Source organism: Pantherophis guttatus, chromosome 5 (assembly GCF_059756535.1).
Source record: "Pantherophis guttatus breed Tessera chromosome 5, ASM5975653v1, whole genome shotgun sequence".
NCBI lineage: Eukaryota > Metazoa > Chordata > Lepidosauria > Squamata > Colubridae > Pantherophis > Pantherophis guttatus.
The window spans coordinates 78,011,559-78,029,995 of NC_142067.1; the positions used below are offsets into that span (position 1 = coordinate 78,011,559).

The 18,437-nt window shown below is 35.1% G+C and overlaps 1 protein-coding gene across 2 annotated transcripts in view; it reads left to right on the top strand.

Moving 5' to 3' along the window:
• The window catches only part of PHEX (phosphate regulating endopeptidase X-linked), a 319,542-nt gene that overhangs the window by 66,558 nt on the left and 234,547 nt on the right, over nt 1-18,437 (top strand). For both annotated transcript variants that reach the window (XM_060686722.2, XM_087871354.1), the window contains exons 6-9: nt 544-612; nt 1,562-1,678; nt 3,437-3,520; nt 3,781-3,926. In XM_060686722.2, coding sequence (XP_060542705.1) covers nt 544-612; nt 1,562-1,678; nt 3,437-3,520; nt 3,781-3,926 — 416 coding nt within the window. The remainder of the gene's footprint in view (nt 1-543; nt 613-1,561; nt 1,679-3,436; nt 3,521-3,780; nt 3,927-18,437) is intronic.

Genomic DNA, 18,437 nt, shown 5'->3' on the forward strand with positions numbered 1-18,437 from the left:
TTATAAAACTTTTACATCTGTGTTCAACAACATCCTGACATCTGGTTATTAGTATGTATATATATAAATGACTAAAAGTTGAAAAAATAACAGTATTCCTGATGGCATTCTATAGTCATTTCTGATTTAATTATCAATAATCTTTACAGAAAGTACATTGCTATATTCTATTTAATTTTTGAAGAAATGTATTGTTCTTATGTTGCCTTGCTATGAAATATTCATATTTTTGGGATGAAGCAATTTTTTTTGGTAACATTAAAACTCCTCAAGGTCTACATATTGATTTTGTCAAAAATGCAGAACATCCAGGGTTAATAAATAGAATGCTTTTGTGGACATTTTCATGTCTTTTGAATTCTGTCCATCCCCTTTAACTTATAATACTGTAATGGATGTTGGTATTGCAACACTGCTACAAATCTATTCACAAGTAGTCTCTCTAAATCTTTGGGTTTATCTTTGAAGTCTGGTTATAGAACTACAATCCAAATTGTGTTTTTGTAGATCTAATGTATAGTAATTCTTATTTTATTTATATAGTTAGATCAAGCATCTCTGACTCTATCAGCACGGGAAGACTACCTGGACAATACCACAGAAGCTAAATCTGTGAGTGTTTACTCAATCACATTCAGGATATTTTCCCAGCCTATCTGGAATTACAACTCCCAAGTGCTAGCTGGATTCTGGAGGTGAAATCCAAGCACATCTGCAAAAAATCAGGCTTGGAAACTAAGTGTTCATTTTGTACACTATACAGAGTATAAAGATGATATTTCTGCTAAAAATTGCATAAATCATATGAAAAGTGAGCTGAAAGAAAATCTTAATTATGTGAGAATATATACCTTATCACTTACTAACTATGCAGCAATTACATATCGTCCCCAACATAGCAGGTAATATGGGGGAAGATTTAAAAAATGGTATACAGCAATTGAATATTTGAACACATTCTGACATGTTCCCCTACTCTAAACAATAAACATGACCAATATGTCAGTTACTTATTATCAGTAGAACCCTGCCCTGTTCCATGACCCTGTTCCTTTTCAATATTGACTGTTATTTGCAGCACGATCTTCTTTGTTGATTTATGAGTTGCAACCAAGGATGTCTTGCTGAGTACAATTTTACAATCATTCATATATTGCACAAGTTCCCTTCTTGTGTTTAGTTTTCTGAATATGTAGATAAATATTCCCTGATAACATAGAAAAATAAAGGAAGTACAGATGAAGTTCACATCCTGGTTCCTCAATATGTTTTCAAAACCAAACTTTTGAAGAAAGCTAAGGATCCATTTTCTCAATGTGTGCTGATTAATGCAAATGTCATGCTAATTAATATTTGTGATGATATTAATGCTAATTCTGCTAGCAAGATTTACCATTAAATAATATCAAAATGCAATACTGTTACTGAAACTAAAAATGAAAATAAGTAAATAATGTACTATGTTAGACTATTCAATGTAAAATAAGGTAAGAAGTGTTATCTGGTTGAGCTATTGGTGGTTTTTTTATGTATTAATGTCTGAATTCTTACCCCACTGTAGTACAGAGATACCTTGTTCCAGTTCATGGTTGATATCTCAGTCCTTTTGGGTGCCAATGCTTCACATGCAGAGTTGGATATGAAGTCAGTGCTTAAATTAGAAATCAAAATTGCTGAGGTTAGTGCCCTTTTAAGTATAGATTTTAGCTGCACTTGTGGTAGCCAGTCTTCAGAAGAACCCTGGATTTATTTCTCCATTCAGAACTGTTCTTTCCCAGATTTGTAATTCAGTGACAAAGCAGTGTGCCATCTTGATTGTTGTTGCCTCTTCTGCATCTGTTATTTTCTTCTATCTGTCTTTGGAAGAACATTTGAATAACAGAGTAACAGAATAATAGAGTTTTTAAAACTGATTTTTGAAACAAATCTCTTTGTCAGTGGACTGAAGTAATAAAAATACCTTTACAAGATACAGTATATAATGGAGTAAAACTTTCCATCAAACATTTATAACATACAAATGCATAATGAATAAATGCAAAAGACACATAAACAAGGCACTGATCAGTGTAAAACAGGGAGAGTGCCACAGGGAAAAAACCCTGTATATTAAAGCTATAAAGCAGGGAAAAGCAGGGTGGAATCTTAGAAGCTAAAGCAGAACTTAAATAAAACAAACAAACAAGCAAAAAACTGATTAATTAATAAGGATACAATTTAAAGCATAAAAGTATATAAATAACAAGGCCCAAATAAATGTTTTACAAAATGACAAATAACCATTTATGTACTGACCAAACATTTTGCAATAATATCTTGCAAGGATATGGGTAGTTTAAGTTATTTATGGATAAATATAAAAGGGCTTTTAATACAGAACTGACAATTACTTGTGTTCAGGATAAGTGTGTTGTATAGAAAAGTGAATGGTTGCAAGTTATACATAAATAGCAAAAAAACAAGAGCAAACCTAAATTATAACCCATTTGCTGTAGGGAAGAAAAATAGTAGTTAAGTAGCTGTGAGAATGTTAAAAATTAAAAGGCTCTAGGTAAAATATGAATATAATTTACTTAAGGAGTGGCTTTATGATTTCTTTTTAGTGTGTATGAGAATTTGGCATCTATATCTAATAATTGGGAAAATGCTATTAATGTTCTTTTCAAAAAGAAAATTAGCAGGATTAAATGGAAAATTTGAAAGGATTTATTTATTGTGTATATGTGGAAAGGGCCAGTAGAAAGGGCCAGTAAATTTAGTAGATTTTTGACTGAAAAAATGAGAGAAACAATTAGTAAAATTTAAGATCTGCAATGAGTCTTTATGCTGCCAGATTTTTTCTTTTCAGGACACTGAGAAATGTTTGGATGTAGTTAAGATAGTTCACTGTATTGATTTAAAGAAAATGTGTGATGAAGTGGATATGATTAATTAGGGAATATTTTATGTGAATATGATATGAAAAATAAGTTACTAAATGTGATAAATGTGATTGTATATAATAAAGCAAAGTCAGTGGAAAATGAACCAAATATTTAGAGAATGGTTGAATGGTCTGAACAGGGGGGTAAGAAAAGGATGCCTGGTATGCCTTTTGTTGTTTAAGTTATTTATAGATAAACATAAATAAAATATAGAACTGACAATTACTCTGTGTGTGTGTTTTACAAGAAATGAATGATTGTGAGTTATCTGTAAAAGTGAAAAACTAGAAGCATAAATTATATTGTTAAATTGTTATATTGAAAATTGTTAAAATAGTTATACAGAAAAGTGGTTGTTTATATATAATTATAAAATAATTATGTTTGATATCAGCAGGGTTGATGTAATATTGCTTATTTCAGTGAAGGAACTATTAAAAGATCTGTTGATGTTAACAGAGTCAGAGTGGATTTCTTAGTAGCATAATATTTGTTTACATGTATCTTTGCAGATAATGATTCCACATGAGAATCGAACCAGTGAATCTATGTATAACAAAATGAACATTTCAGAACTCAGCAGCATGGTCCCACAGGTTGGAAAACAACTTTGATAATGCATGATCGGACTGGATATTTATCTTTCTAAATTGAAAGCTGCTTTAGATGTGCATAAGGTGCAATTTAAATTAAAATAGTTAAATACTGTATATATGTCACAGTTAAATGCAGCTGTTTTTATGAAAAGTTCAAAATATTTGCAATGTTTAGTGAACTTCAACTTTGCAGTCAGGTGAAAACTTACTCAACTTTTTTTTAATAAGAGCCAAACGCTAAACATTTATATATCTTTCAGTTTGACTGGCTGGCATATATCAAGAAGGTGATTGACACTAAACTCTATCCTGACCTGAAGGACATTGATGCTTCAGAAAATGTGGTCGTCCGAGTGCCCCAGTATTTTAAAGATTTATTCAGGATACTAGAAAGAGAAAGGAAAAAGTAAGGATTTATCATTGATGTTGTTTTTCTGCTGGACTTTTAGAACAAAGTGTTGGTTCCTGGTGCACTCTGAAGTTTCATACCAAAAAATAATATATACCTGCAGAAGTCTTTCAAATATCAACAGTTGCAAACAACAGAATTGCATTTTATTTTATTTAAAATGGATGCCATTAAAAAAACCACATTGCAAAAATTAGATAAATTAGATAAACAAGATAGCAAAAACTAAAAATGAAAAAAACAAACTGGAAAGGAGAAAGAGAAAAAAACTCTCCTTTGATAGGATTTCCAAATAATGTTATAAAATTCAGATTTTAAGCAAAGGCTACATGAAGTAATATTATCCAGTCTTACCTTTTTTAATATGAAGCTATCTCAAAGACTGAGAATTGACACTGAATCCAGTGGTGATATTCAGCTGGTTCGCTAGAACCTCTTGTTAATTTTATGTGCAGTTCAGTGAACCAGCTGAATTGCCTCAGCCTGGCCCTGCCTCCTGGCCTCCCTTGTCTGGTCCCGCCTTGGCCCTCTCCTCCTTGGGGGGTTTCCCCCTCTGAGAAAATGACCTGTGTCAAGATCCTGTGGACAACTCTGGCTCAGGCAGTTGAATTCCACGCTCGTTCCCTCTCTCCATAAAGCGAACGAATTGCAGAAAGGTGCTGCTGAGCCCAGATGGGGCTTCAGAGGATGCAATAATAAATGCATTATGGGCAGAGAAATGCATGCTACAACCAGCGAATCGCATTTTGCAAGGAACCAACAAAGTCCTGGCTGGCTTTTTAGCCAGGTGCTGACGGAAAGGAGCAAGGTATATGGCTGCCCAAAAGTTCCTTCCCTGTGTAAGGATCGCCTCTCCTTCCAACTTAAGAAAGTACAAACTCTTGAAACATAGTTGTTCAAAAGGATTATTTTATTAAGCAGAAGTGAAAGCCATCCAGCTAAAGCACAATCTGAATACCCTTAGGCCAGTAGGATTAAAGTGGTAGAGACCCCTCCCTTTAAGTCAGAATGCAGATTTTAGCCAATACACAAGTGTGAAGATGTTTTCTTTACTATTTCCTTTGAGAACCCGAACAAACATGCATTCCCACCACTACCCTTTAAAGTGAGACAACCCACGTGGCTATCATATAAATCTCAGGCTTCCTTGGCGCCAGGATATAGGTTGTAAAATATCTGATGACACAGGCAATGCTAGTAAATCAAATTCAAGTCTCCCCCTTCCTCCACTTGAATGGCAGTATCACTTTTAGGGATCTGATATGCTACCCTCCTTAGAAAACAAAAGGGTCCACCTGTAAAAAAACAAATATACACAAGATTTCAAGATTTCATGATAGTATATCAACAAGGTTTGTTAGGGTATTGGGAGTGAAATTTTCTCAGTAAGATTGGAGCCTTAATGTGGTGTTTAGCGACCCATTCATTGTATGCTGATGGTAAATGTTTCCAAGCAACTAAGTATTGGACTTTCCCTCTGAGGATCCTAGAATCAAGGATTTCCTTGATTTCAAAGTGTTGTTCACCTTCAATCATGATGGGCACAGGTGGTGTAGATGCAGGTGGTCTGAGGGATGAGATTACCAGGTCTATTGCAGAAGGTTCAGCTACCTTCTGCAATAGACCTGAGGATTTTCCCTGGCATCTTTTTGCTGCTGCACAAATGGGGCAGCTAGCTACATAGCTTTCTATGTCCTTTTTTAGTGATGGCCACCAAAATTGTCTTTTATTCAGGTGTAAAGTTTTCACAAACCCGAATGTCCAGCTAATTTGGAGTCATGGCACCATACCATTAAGCACAGTCTTTGGCTTGCAGGGACATACAACTTCCCCCACACCCAAGCCAAGTCTTCTTTCATCAGACAGCTGGATTTGTTGTTCAAAAACCATTCATCAGTGGCCAATGCTTGTTTAAAAGTTTGGATGGTGTCATTGTCCGTCAATGTTTCTTGTTTTGCCTGGGATCTGGTGACTACTTTAGCGGCTAGTTGATTGTTTTGTACTATAGGTTTGATTACGTCTGACTTTGCACTATTGTATTGCAGTTTTCTGGATAGCGCATCCACCAGAAAGTCCCCCCCCCAGGAGATATTTTAAAGTAAAATCAAACCTTTTAAAGTACTGAGCCCATCGTACTTGTTTTGGGGAGAGTTTCCTTGGGGTCTTTAGGGCTTCTAGATTTTTATGATCAGTCCAGACTTCAAAAGGGGTCTTACTGCTTTCTAGGAAGTGCCGCCAGGTTAACAATGCCCAACGAACTGCATTAGCCTCTTTCTCCCAAATAGCCCACCTTTGTTCAGTCTCATTCAACTTTTTGGATGTATAAGCACAGGGTTGTAGTTGGTCTTGCTCATTCTTCTGAAGTAGAACCGCTCCTATTGCCACATCACTGGCATCTGCTTGTATGACAAATGGTTTCTCCCTGTCTGGGTGTTTTAGAATTGGTTCTGCCAAGAACAGCCGTTTAAGTTTTTCAAATGCTGCCTGGCATTCCATAGTCCAGTTCAATGGTTGCTTTGGTTTAGGGTTGTCCTCCCCCTTTGTTTTTAAGAGCTTGGTGATCCGGAGGGCAATCTGAGCGAATGCAGGGATAAACTGGCGGTAAAAGTTGGCAAACCCTAGGAAGCTCTGTAACTGTTTACGTGTGCGTGGAGGGTCCCAATCAAGTACAGCCTGCACTTTTAGAGGATCCATCTCAACCCCCTGGTGCAAAATACGGTATCCCAAATAGTCAATCTTCTCTTGGTGGAATTCACATTTGGAAAGTTTGGCATAAAGTTTGGCAGAGCGGAGTTTGTTTAAAACTGCCCTGACTAGTTTTACGTGTTCTGCTTTGGTCGCAGTATAGATTAAAATGTCATCCAAATAGACCAGAATCCCCTTATATAAATGCTGATGCAGCACTTCATTTATTAACTGCATAAACACTGCAGGAGCTCCTTGCAACCCAAAGGGGAGCACCTTGAATTGGTAGCAGCCGAGGGGGGTGTTAAATGCCATTTTCCACTCATCCCCTTCCTTAATTCTGACATGGTAGTAAGCCTCCCTTAAGTCCAGCTTTGAAAAAAAATTTCCCTTTAGCGAGGTGTGCTAACATATCTTTCATAAGGGGGAGAGGATACATGTTCTGCACGCTGACCGCATTAAGGGTACAAAAATCAACACAGAGACATTTTGAGCCATCTTTTTTCTCTCTAAAGAGCACAGGAGCTGCAATTTTTGGTCGGGCTGGCTTGATGAAACCCCTTGCTAGGTTTTTCTCAATGAATGTTCTCAGCTCTTCCAACTCCCTCGGTGATATGCTGTACATCTTGGGTTTAGGGAGTTTCGCGCCGGGTAAGATTTCTATTGTACAGTCAGTGGCACGGTGGAGGGGGGAGCTCATCTGAGGCTTTTTCGCTAAAAACCTCAGCTAAATCCTTGTATTCTATGGGTATGCTCTCAATTAGTGTGGCATGACCAGGCATGGCTGTTTCTCGATTCTCTGCCCCCTCAATTCCTTTATGTGGATACTCAGCAAAAGTCACCTTCTTCTGAAATTTTATGATGCCTTGTTTCCAATTGATTTGTGGGTTCCATTTTTTTAGCCATGCAAGGCCCAGAACCAACGGCCATTCCATGCCAGGTGCCACTATAAATGTAAGCCTTTCCTCGTAGCTTCGGATGCCTATGTGTAGAGGCTCGGTGGTCAGAGAAGCTGGCTCCCCTCCTGCTATTGACCCATCTAGTTGGCAGAAAGCAATGGGGGTTAATTTGTTAATTTGTTAATCCCTAACCTCCCTACTAAGGTCGGGCTAAGATGCACCCTGAATCCACTAGAGTAGAGATACTTATCTCCCTGTCTTGGTTTGGGATGAATAGTCTTAAGGGGAGGGTAAGCGGTTTAATAGGTTTGCTTACCAATGGTTCATCATCTGGATCACTTCCGAATGAGTGTGATTCCTCCTGTTCAGATGCCAGGATTTCCTCCCCAAAGAGGGGAGGGGATGGAACTTCTTCTTCTTCTTTTTTTTTTTTTTGTAAATATTTTTTATTTATTTTTTCAAATTTAAACATAAAAACATAACTTTCAAGAGCAAAAATCTCGATCTGGTCATAGATGGTTACCACGCTTACATTCCTTTCACAAGCTCAATTCACAATTTCCATTACATCTTTTATAAATAAACAAAAAAAGAAAAAAGAAGATAAAAAAGAAATTCAAAACTTAAGAAAAAACCAATTTTACCTCAAATTTAACATTTTCATCTATTTATATAGATGAATTATAGATCCATTATATCTATCCAAAATTAGTTTCAAATTCACTTTCACTCATTTTTACATCTGCATAACAATTCTAAACATATCTTTATTCTTCTTTACCTTATATCTTATACAAGTCATATCAAAATAATTTTTACAATATTCTAACCTCTTGTTAAGTGTTTACCTTACAATTTTATCACCATTTATTCTTAGTTTCAATTCAATACCACTCCATTTTTATTATATTTTATAAAACAACATTTTATCTAATTTTAATCCTTTGACCCTTATCCTCAAATCAGTTTACCTTAGTTTTTTTCCCTCCCAGTTTACATATTACACAGATTTCTCACAAAGGCATATTTTATTTACTCCAATTTCTAATATATTTTCCACTATATCTCCCTCTAATATTTAACTATCTTCCAGCTTGTTCTATTTGATTAATTCTCAGCTTGATCCCCTCCAAAACACCAACTATTTAGTTGATTTCAGAATAGTTCCTCAATCTCCTCCAACTCTCCTCCTATTTGTTTGACTGTTTCCAGCATTTTGTGGGCTGATTTCCAGCATAGTCTCCTCCTTAACTCCCTCCATTGTTTGGCTGATTACCAGCATAGTCTCCTCCAACTCTCCTCCTATTTGTTTGGCTGTTTCCAGCATTTTATGGGCTGATTTCCAGCATAGTCTCCTCCTTAACTCCCTCCATTGTTTGGCTGATTACCAGCATAGTCTCCTCCAACTCTCCTCCTATTTGTTTGGCTGTTTCCAGATTTTGAATTAATTTCCAACGTATTTCCACCAAGTCTCAAACTCTTATCTAGTTGGTATCCATCCCACACATTTTAACTATAATATAATTATCTGTTTTATATCATTTTTCCATCCTGCTCTTTCAATTTAAATCTCAGTATATTTCATAATGGTCATCATTTCCAACTTGTATTACCTTAATTCAAGACTAATCACTAGCATCTGTGTATCTTGTATTTTGTTCAATCAATCCTTATTCATCAGTTTAACATTTGTTTGCAAATTAAAATTAAAACGTATTACATCAAACAGTACATTTTCTTAAAATTTTCCTGCCTCAAAATATATTCTTATTATTTTTATCCCCTTGATATCATCCACTATTTTAATAGCCACCTCTTATTTTCTATTTTTATTATTTCACAACCCTTCCTGTTTTTATCCAAAAATCATATATACCTAGGCCTTTAAACTTTATCATATATACATAGGCTTTTAAACTTTACATTTCAGTTAGTCACATTTAAATTTATCCACTTTAATTCTTCCTTTTCCTCTCTGTCCAAAGTGCTCTATTTCAAGGTTCATCAGTTCAAAGTAAAGAATTTCTGTATGTCCCTTTAAACCTTTTAAAATGTCTGTTCCAAGCGTAGTGCATCAGCTTCCTGTCTTTGTTAACTACGCCACACCTAGTTTTGTCAGTCTCCATTGTTAAAATCCAAAATGTTCTTTCTTTCTTCTTTCTTAAAATCATCTGGGACAGAGTAGGAATCTCCAAAATCCTTATATCCAATATTAATTTCAAGTAATCCAAGGTAAAAAGCCAATTAACATATTTCTTTTCCACTCAGAAAGGGAAATCTCTTCAATCCACTTCCCTGCTTAATCACTGCAGACTCCATGGCTATTTTGTAGCCATCCATTTGTCTATTTTCATTAGCTTCATTTTCTTTTAGAGGCATTAATTCTCAGGAACATCCATTTCTCCTCTCCACTCCAGTTAAAGGCACAGTCAAATTTCAGAAATTTATTAATGCCAAATCATCCAGTTTAAGTTTACTGCAACAAAATTCAATTTGGGTCTTTTACCCGTTTTTTTTTCTTTTCAATCTTTAAGGTTTTTTTTTAAATTTTTTTTAATTTTTTAATTTTATTTCTATACCACCCTTCTTCTGCGGGACTCAGGGCGTTGTACAGCCAAGATAAAACATTGCATATAAAATTTAAAAACAATTTAAAAACAATTAAATAATTTCGGCCCAAGATATTAAAAACCACCCAATTAAAACTGAATTCAATTAAAACTGAGAGGATGGGATCAAGCCAGCCCGGCGAGATGGAATAGGTGTGTTTTCAGGGCCCGACGAAAAGTCCGGAGGTCTGATATTGTGCGTATCTCAGGGGGTAGGTCATTCCAGAGGGCGGGTGCTGCCACAGAGAAGGCTCTCCCCCTGGGGGTCGCCAGCCGACACTGTCTGGCCGACGGCACCCTGAGGAGGCCCTCTCTGTGTGAGCAAACCGGTCGGTGGGAGGCTATTGGCGGCAGAAGGCGGTCTTGCAGATACCCCGGCCCTAAGCCATGGAGCGCTTTAAAGGTGGTCACCAACACCTTGAAGCGCACCCAGAAGACCACAGGAAGCCAGTGCAGCTCGCGCAGGAGAGGTGTCATATGTGAGCGCCCCGTCACTCCCATAATCCCCTGCGCGGCCGGAGTTTCTCTTTCCAGTTGAGGAGCCCAAGGTTGGTTGGGAATGGGCGCTGGTGTGCGTGCTGCCTGGGGGGGAGGGTTTGCTGGGTCTTCTCCCACTGCTGCTGCACCATCTGCTCGATAGGTGGGCTCCAGGAGGGGGGTGCCTCCCCTGGCATCATCCACGACTGCTGCCCTTTCAGTGCTCTTTGGTTGTTGTCCTGGCTCCCTTTGGATGTTGAGATTTTCCAAAGTTTCCATCACCAATTGGGTTATATGCCTCTTCAGATAGTCCTCCCTCAGGGGTGCTTCGGTCACTCCCCCCTGGTCAGTAAGGGCTTCTAGTTCCAGTTCTCACCCCAGTTTCCGGTTGCCACAGTTGAGGGTGACTCCTCTAGTTCTCTCATCCCAGCCATTTTTCTTCCCGATGCCAATTGACCAGCGGGGTTTTTCCGGATTCCCTAGGGTTACCTCATCCTCTCTGATGGGTTGCATGAGACAGGCATCCGACTGGGTGGCGGTTGCTGTCTCTCCCCAGCAATTGGTTTCTCCCAGCTCTCTGCTTTGTTCAGACATGGTTTGCAAGGTCCCCTCAGTAGAGCGAAGATTGCTTCTCTGGATTGACCATTTTGCAGATTGTGCTTTCTGTAAGGATCACCTCTCCTTCCAACTTAAGAAAGTACGAAGTCTTGAAATGTAGTTGTTCAAAAGGATTCTTTTATTAAGCAGAAGTGAAAGCCATCCAGTTAAAGTACAATCTGAATACCCTTAGGCAAAGCAGTAGGATTAAAGTGGTAGAGACCCCTCCCTTTAAGTCAGAATGCAGATTTTAGCCAATACACAAGTGTGAAGATGTTTTCTTTACTATTTCCTTTGAGAACCCGAACAAACATGCATTCCCACCACTACCCTTTAAAGTGAGACAACCCACGTGGCTATCATATAAATTCCTGCAGGTAAAGGAAATCTCAGGCTTCCTTGGCACCAGCATATAGGTTGTAAAATATCTGATGACACAGGCAATGCTAGTAAATCGAATCCAAGTTTCCCCCTTCCTCCACTTGAATGGCAGTATGTCCATAGCAGTAATGCAGGAGGGAGCAGTGGCGAAGCAGCCATGGTCCCTTTGAAAGCAGGCTGCCAAAAAGTGCTCTGGCTAAGTGTTTTCTTTCTTTTTTTTTAAAGTTTTTAATTTTTTAAACAAACAAACATTTAATACATCAGTCATTCCTTCTGTGTGACATCTCGGTGTTGTCTCCAATCATTCTTTTTGTTATTTCTTCTGTCTTCGTTCTCATCGAATCAATTACAACAATTCTTCACTAACAAAATATTCTGATTATGGCATTTTTATACATAACTATTAATGTACTTATTTGTATCTCTTTTCTAACCAATAATAGAATAGATTCCATATCTTAAAGTATTCTGAATATTCTCTTTCTTTAATCATCAAAGTCAATCTATTCATTTCTGCACAATCTATTTTTTTTTAATTACTTCTAAGCAGGTATTTTCTCTGCTTTCCAGTTTTGTGCATAAACAATCTTTGCAGCTGTTATTACATGTATAATCAAATACATATTTTCTTTGCTAATTATTTCTGGCAGGATACCCAATAGGAACAGTTCTGGTTTTAAATCAATACTTTGTTGTATCATTTTTTCCAGCCATATCTTAATTGTATTCCAATAATTTTTTGCTTCTGAACATGTCCACCACATATGGTAATAAGAACCTGGTAACTGATGACATTTCCAACATTTAGCTGATTTATCTTTAAACATTTTTGCCAGTTTCTCAGGGGGCATATGCCATCTATAAAACATTTTATATTGATTTCCTTATATGCAGTGGACATTGTTAATTTATAATTCCTTTCCCATAACTGTTGCCATTTATCTAGATCTATTGAATGTCCAAAATTCTTTGCCTAGGCTATCATTGTTTCCTTTACTTGCTCCTCCTCTAGTTCAATGCCTAGTAAAAAATTATAGATTTTTAAAATTAAATTATCCACTGTTCCCGTGAGTATCCCATCCAACTCTGTTTTTTCTAAGTGCAAACCATATAATTTAGCATCTTTTTCATATCTTGTTTGTATCTGCATGTACATATACTAATCCATCTCAATCCCCTGTTCTTCCAACTCTCATTTCCCTTTCAAATCTCCCTTATCTGTTAGTAAGTCTTTATATCTAACAATATTTCCAACATTAAAAACATTTGGGTGTATCAAAGCTTCCATTGTTGATAACCATATTGATATTTTCAAATAATATTTATCTCTAACCTTCTCCCATACCAATAGCAATGCCTTCCTTATATAATGTCTATGAAAGTACGTATGTATCTTATTTCTACCATACCATAAAAATGCATGCCATCCCAATTGTAAATCATGACCTTCCAGTGTTAATAGTCTTGTATTTCTTAATTCAACCCATTCCTTCATCCAAGTCAATGCTGCTGTCTGGTAATACAATTCCCAGTTCGGTAACCCAAATCCTCCACGTAGTCTCGTGTCCTGAAGCATTTTTATGCTTATTCTTGCTTTTTTCCCTTGCCATATAAATTAATTATCTTATTAAGCTGTTGAAAATAAGTCTTTTCAATTTTTATTGGTACTGTCTGAAATATAAATAATAATCTTGGTAATATATTCATCTTTATTATTGCAATCCTTCCCATTAGTGACAATTGAAGGTTCTTCCACTTCTCCTTCTCAATTTGTTGTTTTAATCTATAATAATTATCCTCTTTTATCGTTACACATCTTGAAGTTAGATATACTCCTAGGTATTTAACTTTTTTCACCACTTGTATATCTAGATTCTCTTCTATCTCTCTTTTGTGTTTTTCTGTAATACTTTTCACCAGAATTTTCGTTTTATCTTTATTTATTTTTAGACTAGACACCTTTCCATAATTCTCTATTTGTTCTAGTAATTTGGGACCTGTTGTTTGTGGTTCCTCTAAGATGAATACTAAGTCATCCTCAAAAGCTTGCGATTTATACTCTTCTTTTTTTATTTTCATCCCTTTTATCTCTTCATTTTACCTAATATTTCTATTTAAAACTTCTAAGGTCAAAATAAACAGCAATGGTGATAGAGGACATCCTGTCTAGTGCCCTTCATAATACTAATATTTTCTGTCATTTCTCCATTCATCATTATTTTAGCAGATTGTCTATCATAGATCGTTTTTATAGTGTTTATAAATCTATCCCCAAAGTCCATTCTCTGCAGTTGTTCTGTCATAAATTGCCAGTTCACATTGTCAAAAGCTTTTTGAGCATCTAGAAACATCATCGCCATTTGTTTTTCTGAATGTGTCTCATAATATTCCAAAGTATTCAAAATTATCCTCATATTAATTTTGCCTTTTAGGTAAAAATCCATTTTGGTCTATATGAATAAATTCATTTAACAGTTTTTAAAATCTATTTGCCATTATTGAGGCAAAAATTTTATAATCCACATTTAGCAACGAAATCGGTCTATAGTTTTTTATCAATTGTAGGCCTGTATCCTCTTCAAGTATAAGTGTTACATAAGCCTCCCTCCATGAGTCTGGCATTCTTGCCTTTGTTACTAATTCATTAAATAGTTTCATCATTACAGTACTCATCCCTTCTTGTAGTGTTTTATATAGTTCAGCTGGTAACCTATCCGGTCCTGGTGCTTTCCCATTTTTTTGTCCTTTTATCACTTCTGTTAATTCCATCATTGTTATTCTGTCTTCTAACATTCCCATTTTTGTTCTGGTATTTTAGGTAAATCTGATTTTTTCAAATATTTTATTATTTCTTCCTCTGAGATCTTTTATTGGGAATAAAGCTTTCCATAGTATTTTTAAATTACGATCTTCTTTTCTTCATTTCTATAGTGTAATTTCCCCTCTTCATCTTGTAAATATTTTATTATTTTCTTCTCCTCTTTTTTTAATTTATATGCTAAGAATTTTCAAAAAAATTCTGTTTAGATGCTCTTAATTTGTTTGCTAATGATTCCTGTTTATTTAAATTTATTTCATGTTTTTTCAGTTCCATAAGCTTCTTAATTTTTTTATTTTGGACATCTTTTTGGAATTCTTTCTCTAGATTCTTATACTCCTCTTCCAATCTTATCTGTTTTTGCCTTTTCTTTTTATTCTTTCTTCCCAAATACGTTATTGCCAAACCTCTAATATAGGCTTTCATCATATCCCATATATTCTGAAGTGATGTATCTTCTTTCTTATTTATTTTAAAGAAAAATTCTAATTCTTTTTGCATAAATTGCTGAAAGTCCTTTTCATTTAATATTGTTGCATTCAAAGTCCATCCTATCTTTTTCTTCTTTCCTTTCTATATTATTGTTATTGGGCTATGGTCTGCCCAAATATTTGAACCAATATTTACTTCTTGTATATTATTTATAAGTTCTGTTGACATCCATATCATGTCTATCCTTGACCACGATAAATGTCTATTTGAATAAAAAGTATATTGGTTTTCTTTCAAGTGTTTTTGTCTCCAAATATCTTGAATACTCAACTCTTCTATCATTGTAAAAAAAGATTTCGGCAATATTCTTCTGGATTTTTTATTTGTCTTCATTGTTTTATAGTCCAGATCCACATTTGTTACAGCATTAAAATCATCCATTATACATACATATTCATAGTCCAATTCTAAAAATTTTCTGTGTAATCTCCGATAAAATTCTTCTTGTTTTTCATTTGGTGCATATATTGCTATCAAAAGTATTTGTTTAAAGTTCATTTTTATTTCCACCATCAGAATCCTGCCCTCTTCATCCTCAAAAAAATAATTTAGGTTCTAATTTTTCTTTTCTTTCTTTCTTTCTTTTTTTTTTAAAAACAAAACTTTGTTAAACATATAAAAAGTAAAACGTTGTACCATAAATGACAATCCATAAAAAGAAAACGTGACTTTGGTCTCACGTCCATTATCTTATTAATGGTGCATATTTGTTAATTATTATTATACAGAATTTTACATTTAATCTCATTTCTACGAATTATCCAATTATACCACCTATTCCATGCTATATAACCTTTTGAGTCTACCTTATCCTTCATTTCAAATGTTAGTTTGTCCATTTCTGCACAATTATAGATCTTTTGGATTATCAATTGGTCTGTTGGCAGTTGATCAGTTTTCCAAAATTGGGTGAGTGCCAATCTGGCTGCAGTGACTATGTGTAATATTAAGTACTTTATTTCTTTCCTATAATTTTCTTTAATCATCCCTAGTAGGAAAATCTCTGGTTTGAGTTCTATTTTTTCCGATGTTATTTCTATTAATCAAATTCTTATTTTTTCCCAATATTTCCTAACTTTTGGGCAGAGCCACCAGACGTGGAACCCTGTGCCTGGTTACACTTCCAACAAATTGGACTTAAATTTGGATACATTTTTGCTAATCTCGAAGGGGCCAGATACCATCTATACCACATTTTGTATTGATTCTCTTTATAAACCACTGATTTTGTTATAATATAATTATTTTCCCATATGTTTTCCCAGTCTTCCAATTCTATATTATGCCCAATATTCCTTGCCCATGCTATCATTTGTCCCTTTACTAATTCCTCTGCTAAATCAGATTCCAGTAGGTATTTATATATTTTTGAAATCAATTTTTCTTCCGTGGCTTGTAAAAGTTTATCCAACTGATGTGGTTTTAATTCAATTCCTCCTTCCTCTTGATCCTTTTTATATCTTGTTTTAATCTGAAGATAGGGCCACCAATCTATTTGTATTCCTTGATCTCTGAGTTCCTCTTGTGTTTTTAGTGTTCCTTGTGGATCCAAAATTTCATAATATCTTACCATTTTTTGAGTTGCTAAGGTATTGGGGTGTAGCACTGCCTCCATTGTGGATAGCCACCCAGGAACCTTCATATAGTGTTAATTTCTTGTATTTTTGCAATCATATATTAAGAGATTCATTAATTTATACATATAAATTAATGAATCTCTTAATATATGATTGCAAAAATACCTATGCGTTTTGTTCCTGGGGCTCCACAAGAAGGCGTGCCATCCCATCAACAAATCATGTCCCTCCAAGGTTAACAATCTTTTGTTTTTCAGATTCACCCATTCCCTGATCCATGTCAAACTCGTTGCTCTATAATATGTCTCCCATGCTGGAAGTCCAAATCCACCTCTGCTTCTATCATCCTGCAAAATACTTAATTTAATTCTTGCCTTTTTTCCTTCCCACACAAATTTTGTAGTTATCTTATTCAGATTTACAAAAAAAAAATTATCCAATTTTACTGGAATTGTCTGAAATAAGTAAAGTAGCTTCGGCAGCACATTCATCTTTATAGCTGCTATCCTCCCTAATAATGATAATTTCAGTTTCCCCCATTTTTCTAAATCCTCTTTTATTTGTTGAACTAAAGTCACGTAATTATTCTCCTTTATAGTTGAGCATCTAGCTGTCAAATATATGCCTAAATACTTAACCTTTTTTGCAATTTGTAATCCTAATTCTTTAATTAATTCCTCTGTTTATTTCCCTATTACATTTTTCATTAACATTTTGATCTTATCTTTATTGATTTTTAAGACAGCCACCTTACCAAATTCCTCTATTTCTCTTATCAATATTGGTCCTGTTTTTAATGGTTCTTCTATGAAGAATACAAGGTCATCCGCAAATGCTTGGGCCTTGTATTTCTCTCGCTTTACATTCAATCCTTTTATCTTTTTGTTTGATCTAATTCTTATCAATAAATATTCCAATGTCAAAATGAAAAGCAAGGGTGAAAGTGGACATCTCTGCCTTACTCCTTTTTTTATTTCAAAGAAATTTGTAAAGTCTCCATTTACTATTATGCTTGCTTTTTGTTTTGTGTATATGGAGGCTATTATATTTTCAAATCTCTCCCCAAATTTCATGTTTTTTATTTGCTGAAGCATAAATTGCCAATTGACCTGATCAAAAGCCTTTTGGGCATCCAGAACCTCATAATATTCTAATACATTAATTACAATTCTTATATTATTTTTTATTTGTCTCACTGGTAAAAACTCATTTTGGTCCGGGTGTATTCTACAATTTAATATTTTTTTCATCCTGTTTGCCATTATATTCATAAAAATTTTGTAATCAGTGTTTAATAAAGAGATTGGTCTGTAATTTTTTATTTGTGCTATATGTGCTCCTTCCTTCGGTATCAACGAAATGTATGCTTCTCTCCACGAATCTGGTAGCCTTGCCTCTATTAGTGCCTCATTACAAGTTTCTAATAATATCCAATCCAATACATCTCCTAATCCTTTATAGAATTCACTTGGTAGCCCATCCGTCCCTGGGGATTTGTTAGTTTTTTGTTTCTTAATCGCCTCTCTTAACTCTTCTATAGTAATATTCCTATTTAATATCTCTCTTTCTTCCTCTGTTAAGGCCAACATTCCCTCCCCATTTAGATATTGATTTATTTCCTCTTCTGTCACTTTATCTTGTTCATAGAATTCTTGAAAAAATTGACATGCTATTGCCTTTTTCTTTTTTAAACTATATTGCATTTTACCCCTTTTATCCCGTAATTGCTGAATTGTTCTTTTCTCCCTTTCTTTTCTTAATCTGTAAGCAAGCCATCTTCCTGGTTTATTCGCGTGTTCAAAATAATTCTGCTTTATAAATTTCAAGGTCTTTGCATAATTTTCCTGTTCCAATATATTCAATTTATGCTTAGCTGCTATCCATTTACCTTTAATTTGCTCATCCCCAGGTTTATCTTGTAATTTCTCTTCCCAATTTTTGATCTCTTCCTGCACGTTATTATATTCTTTTTC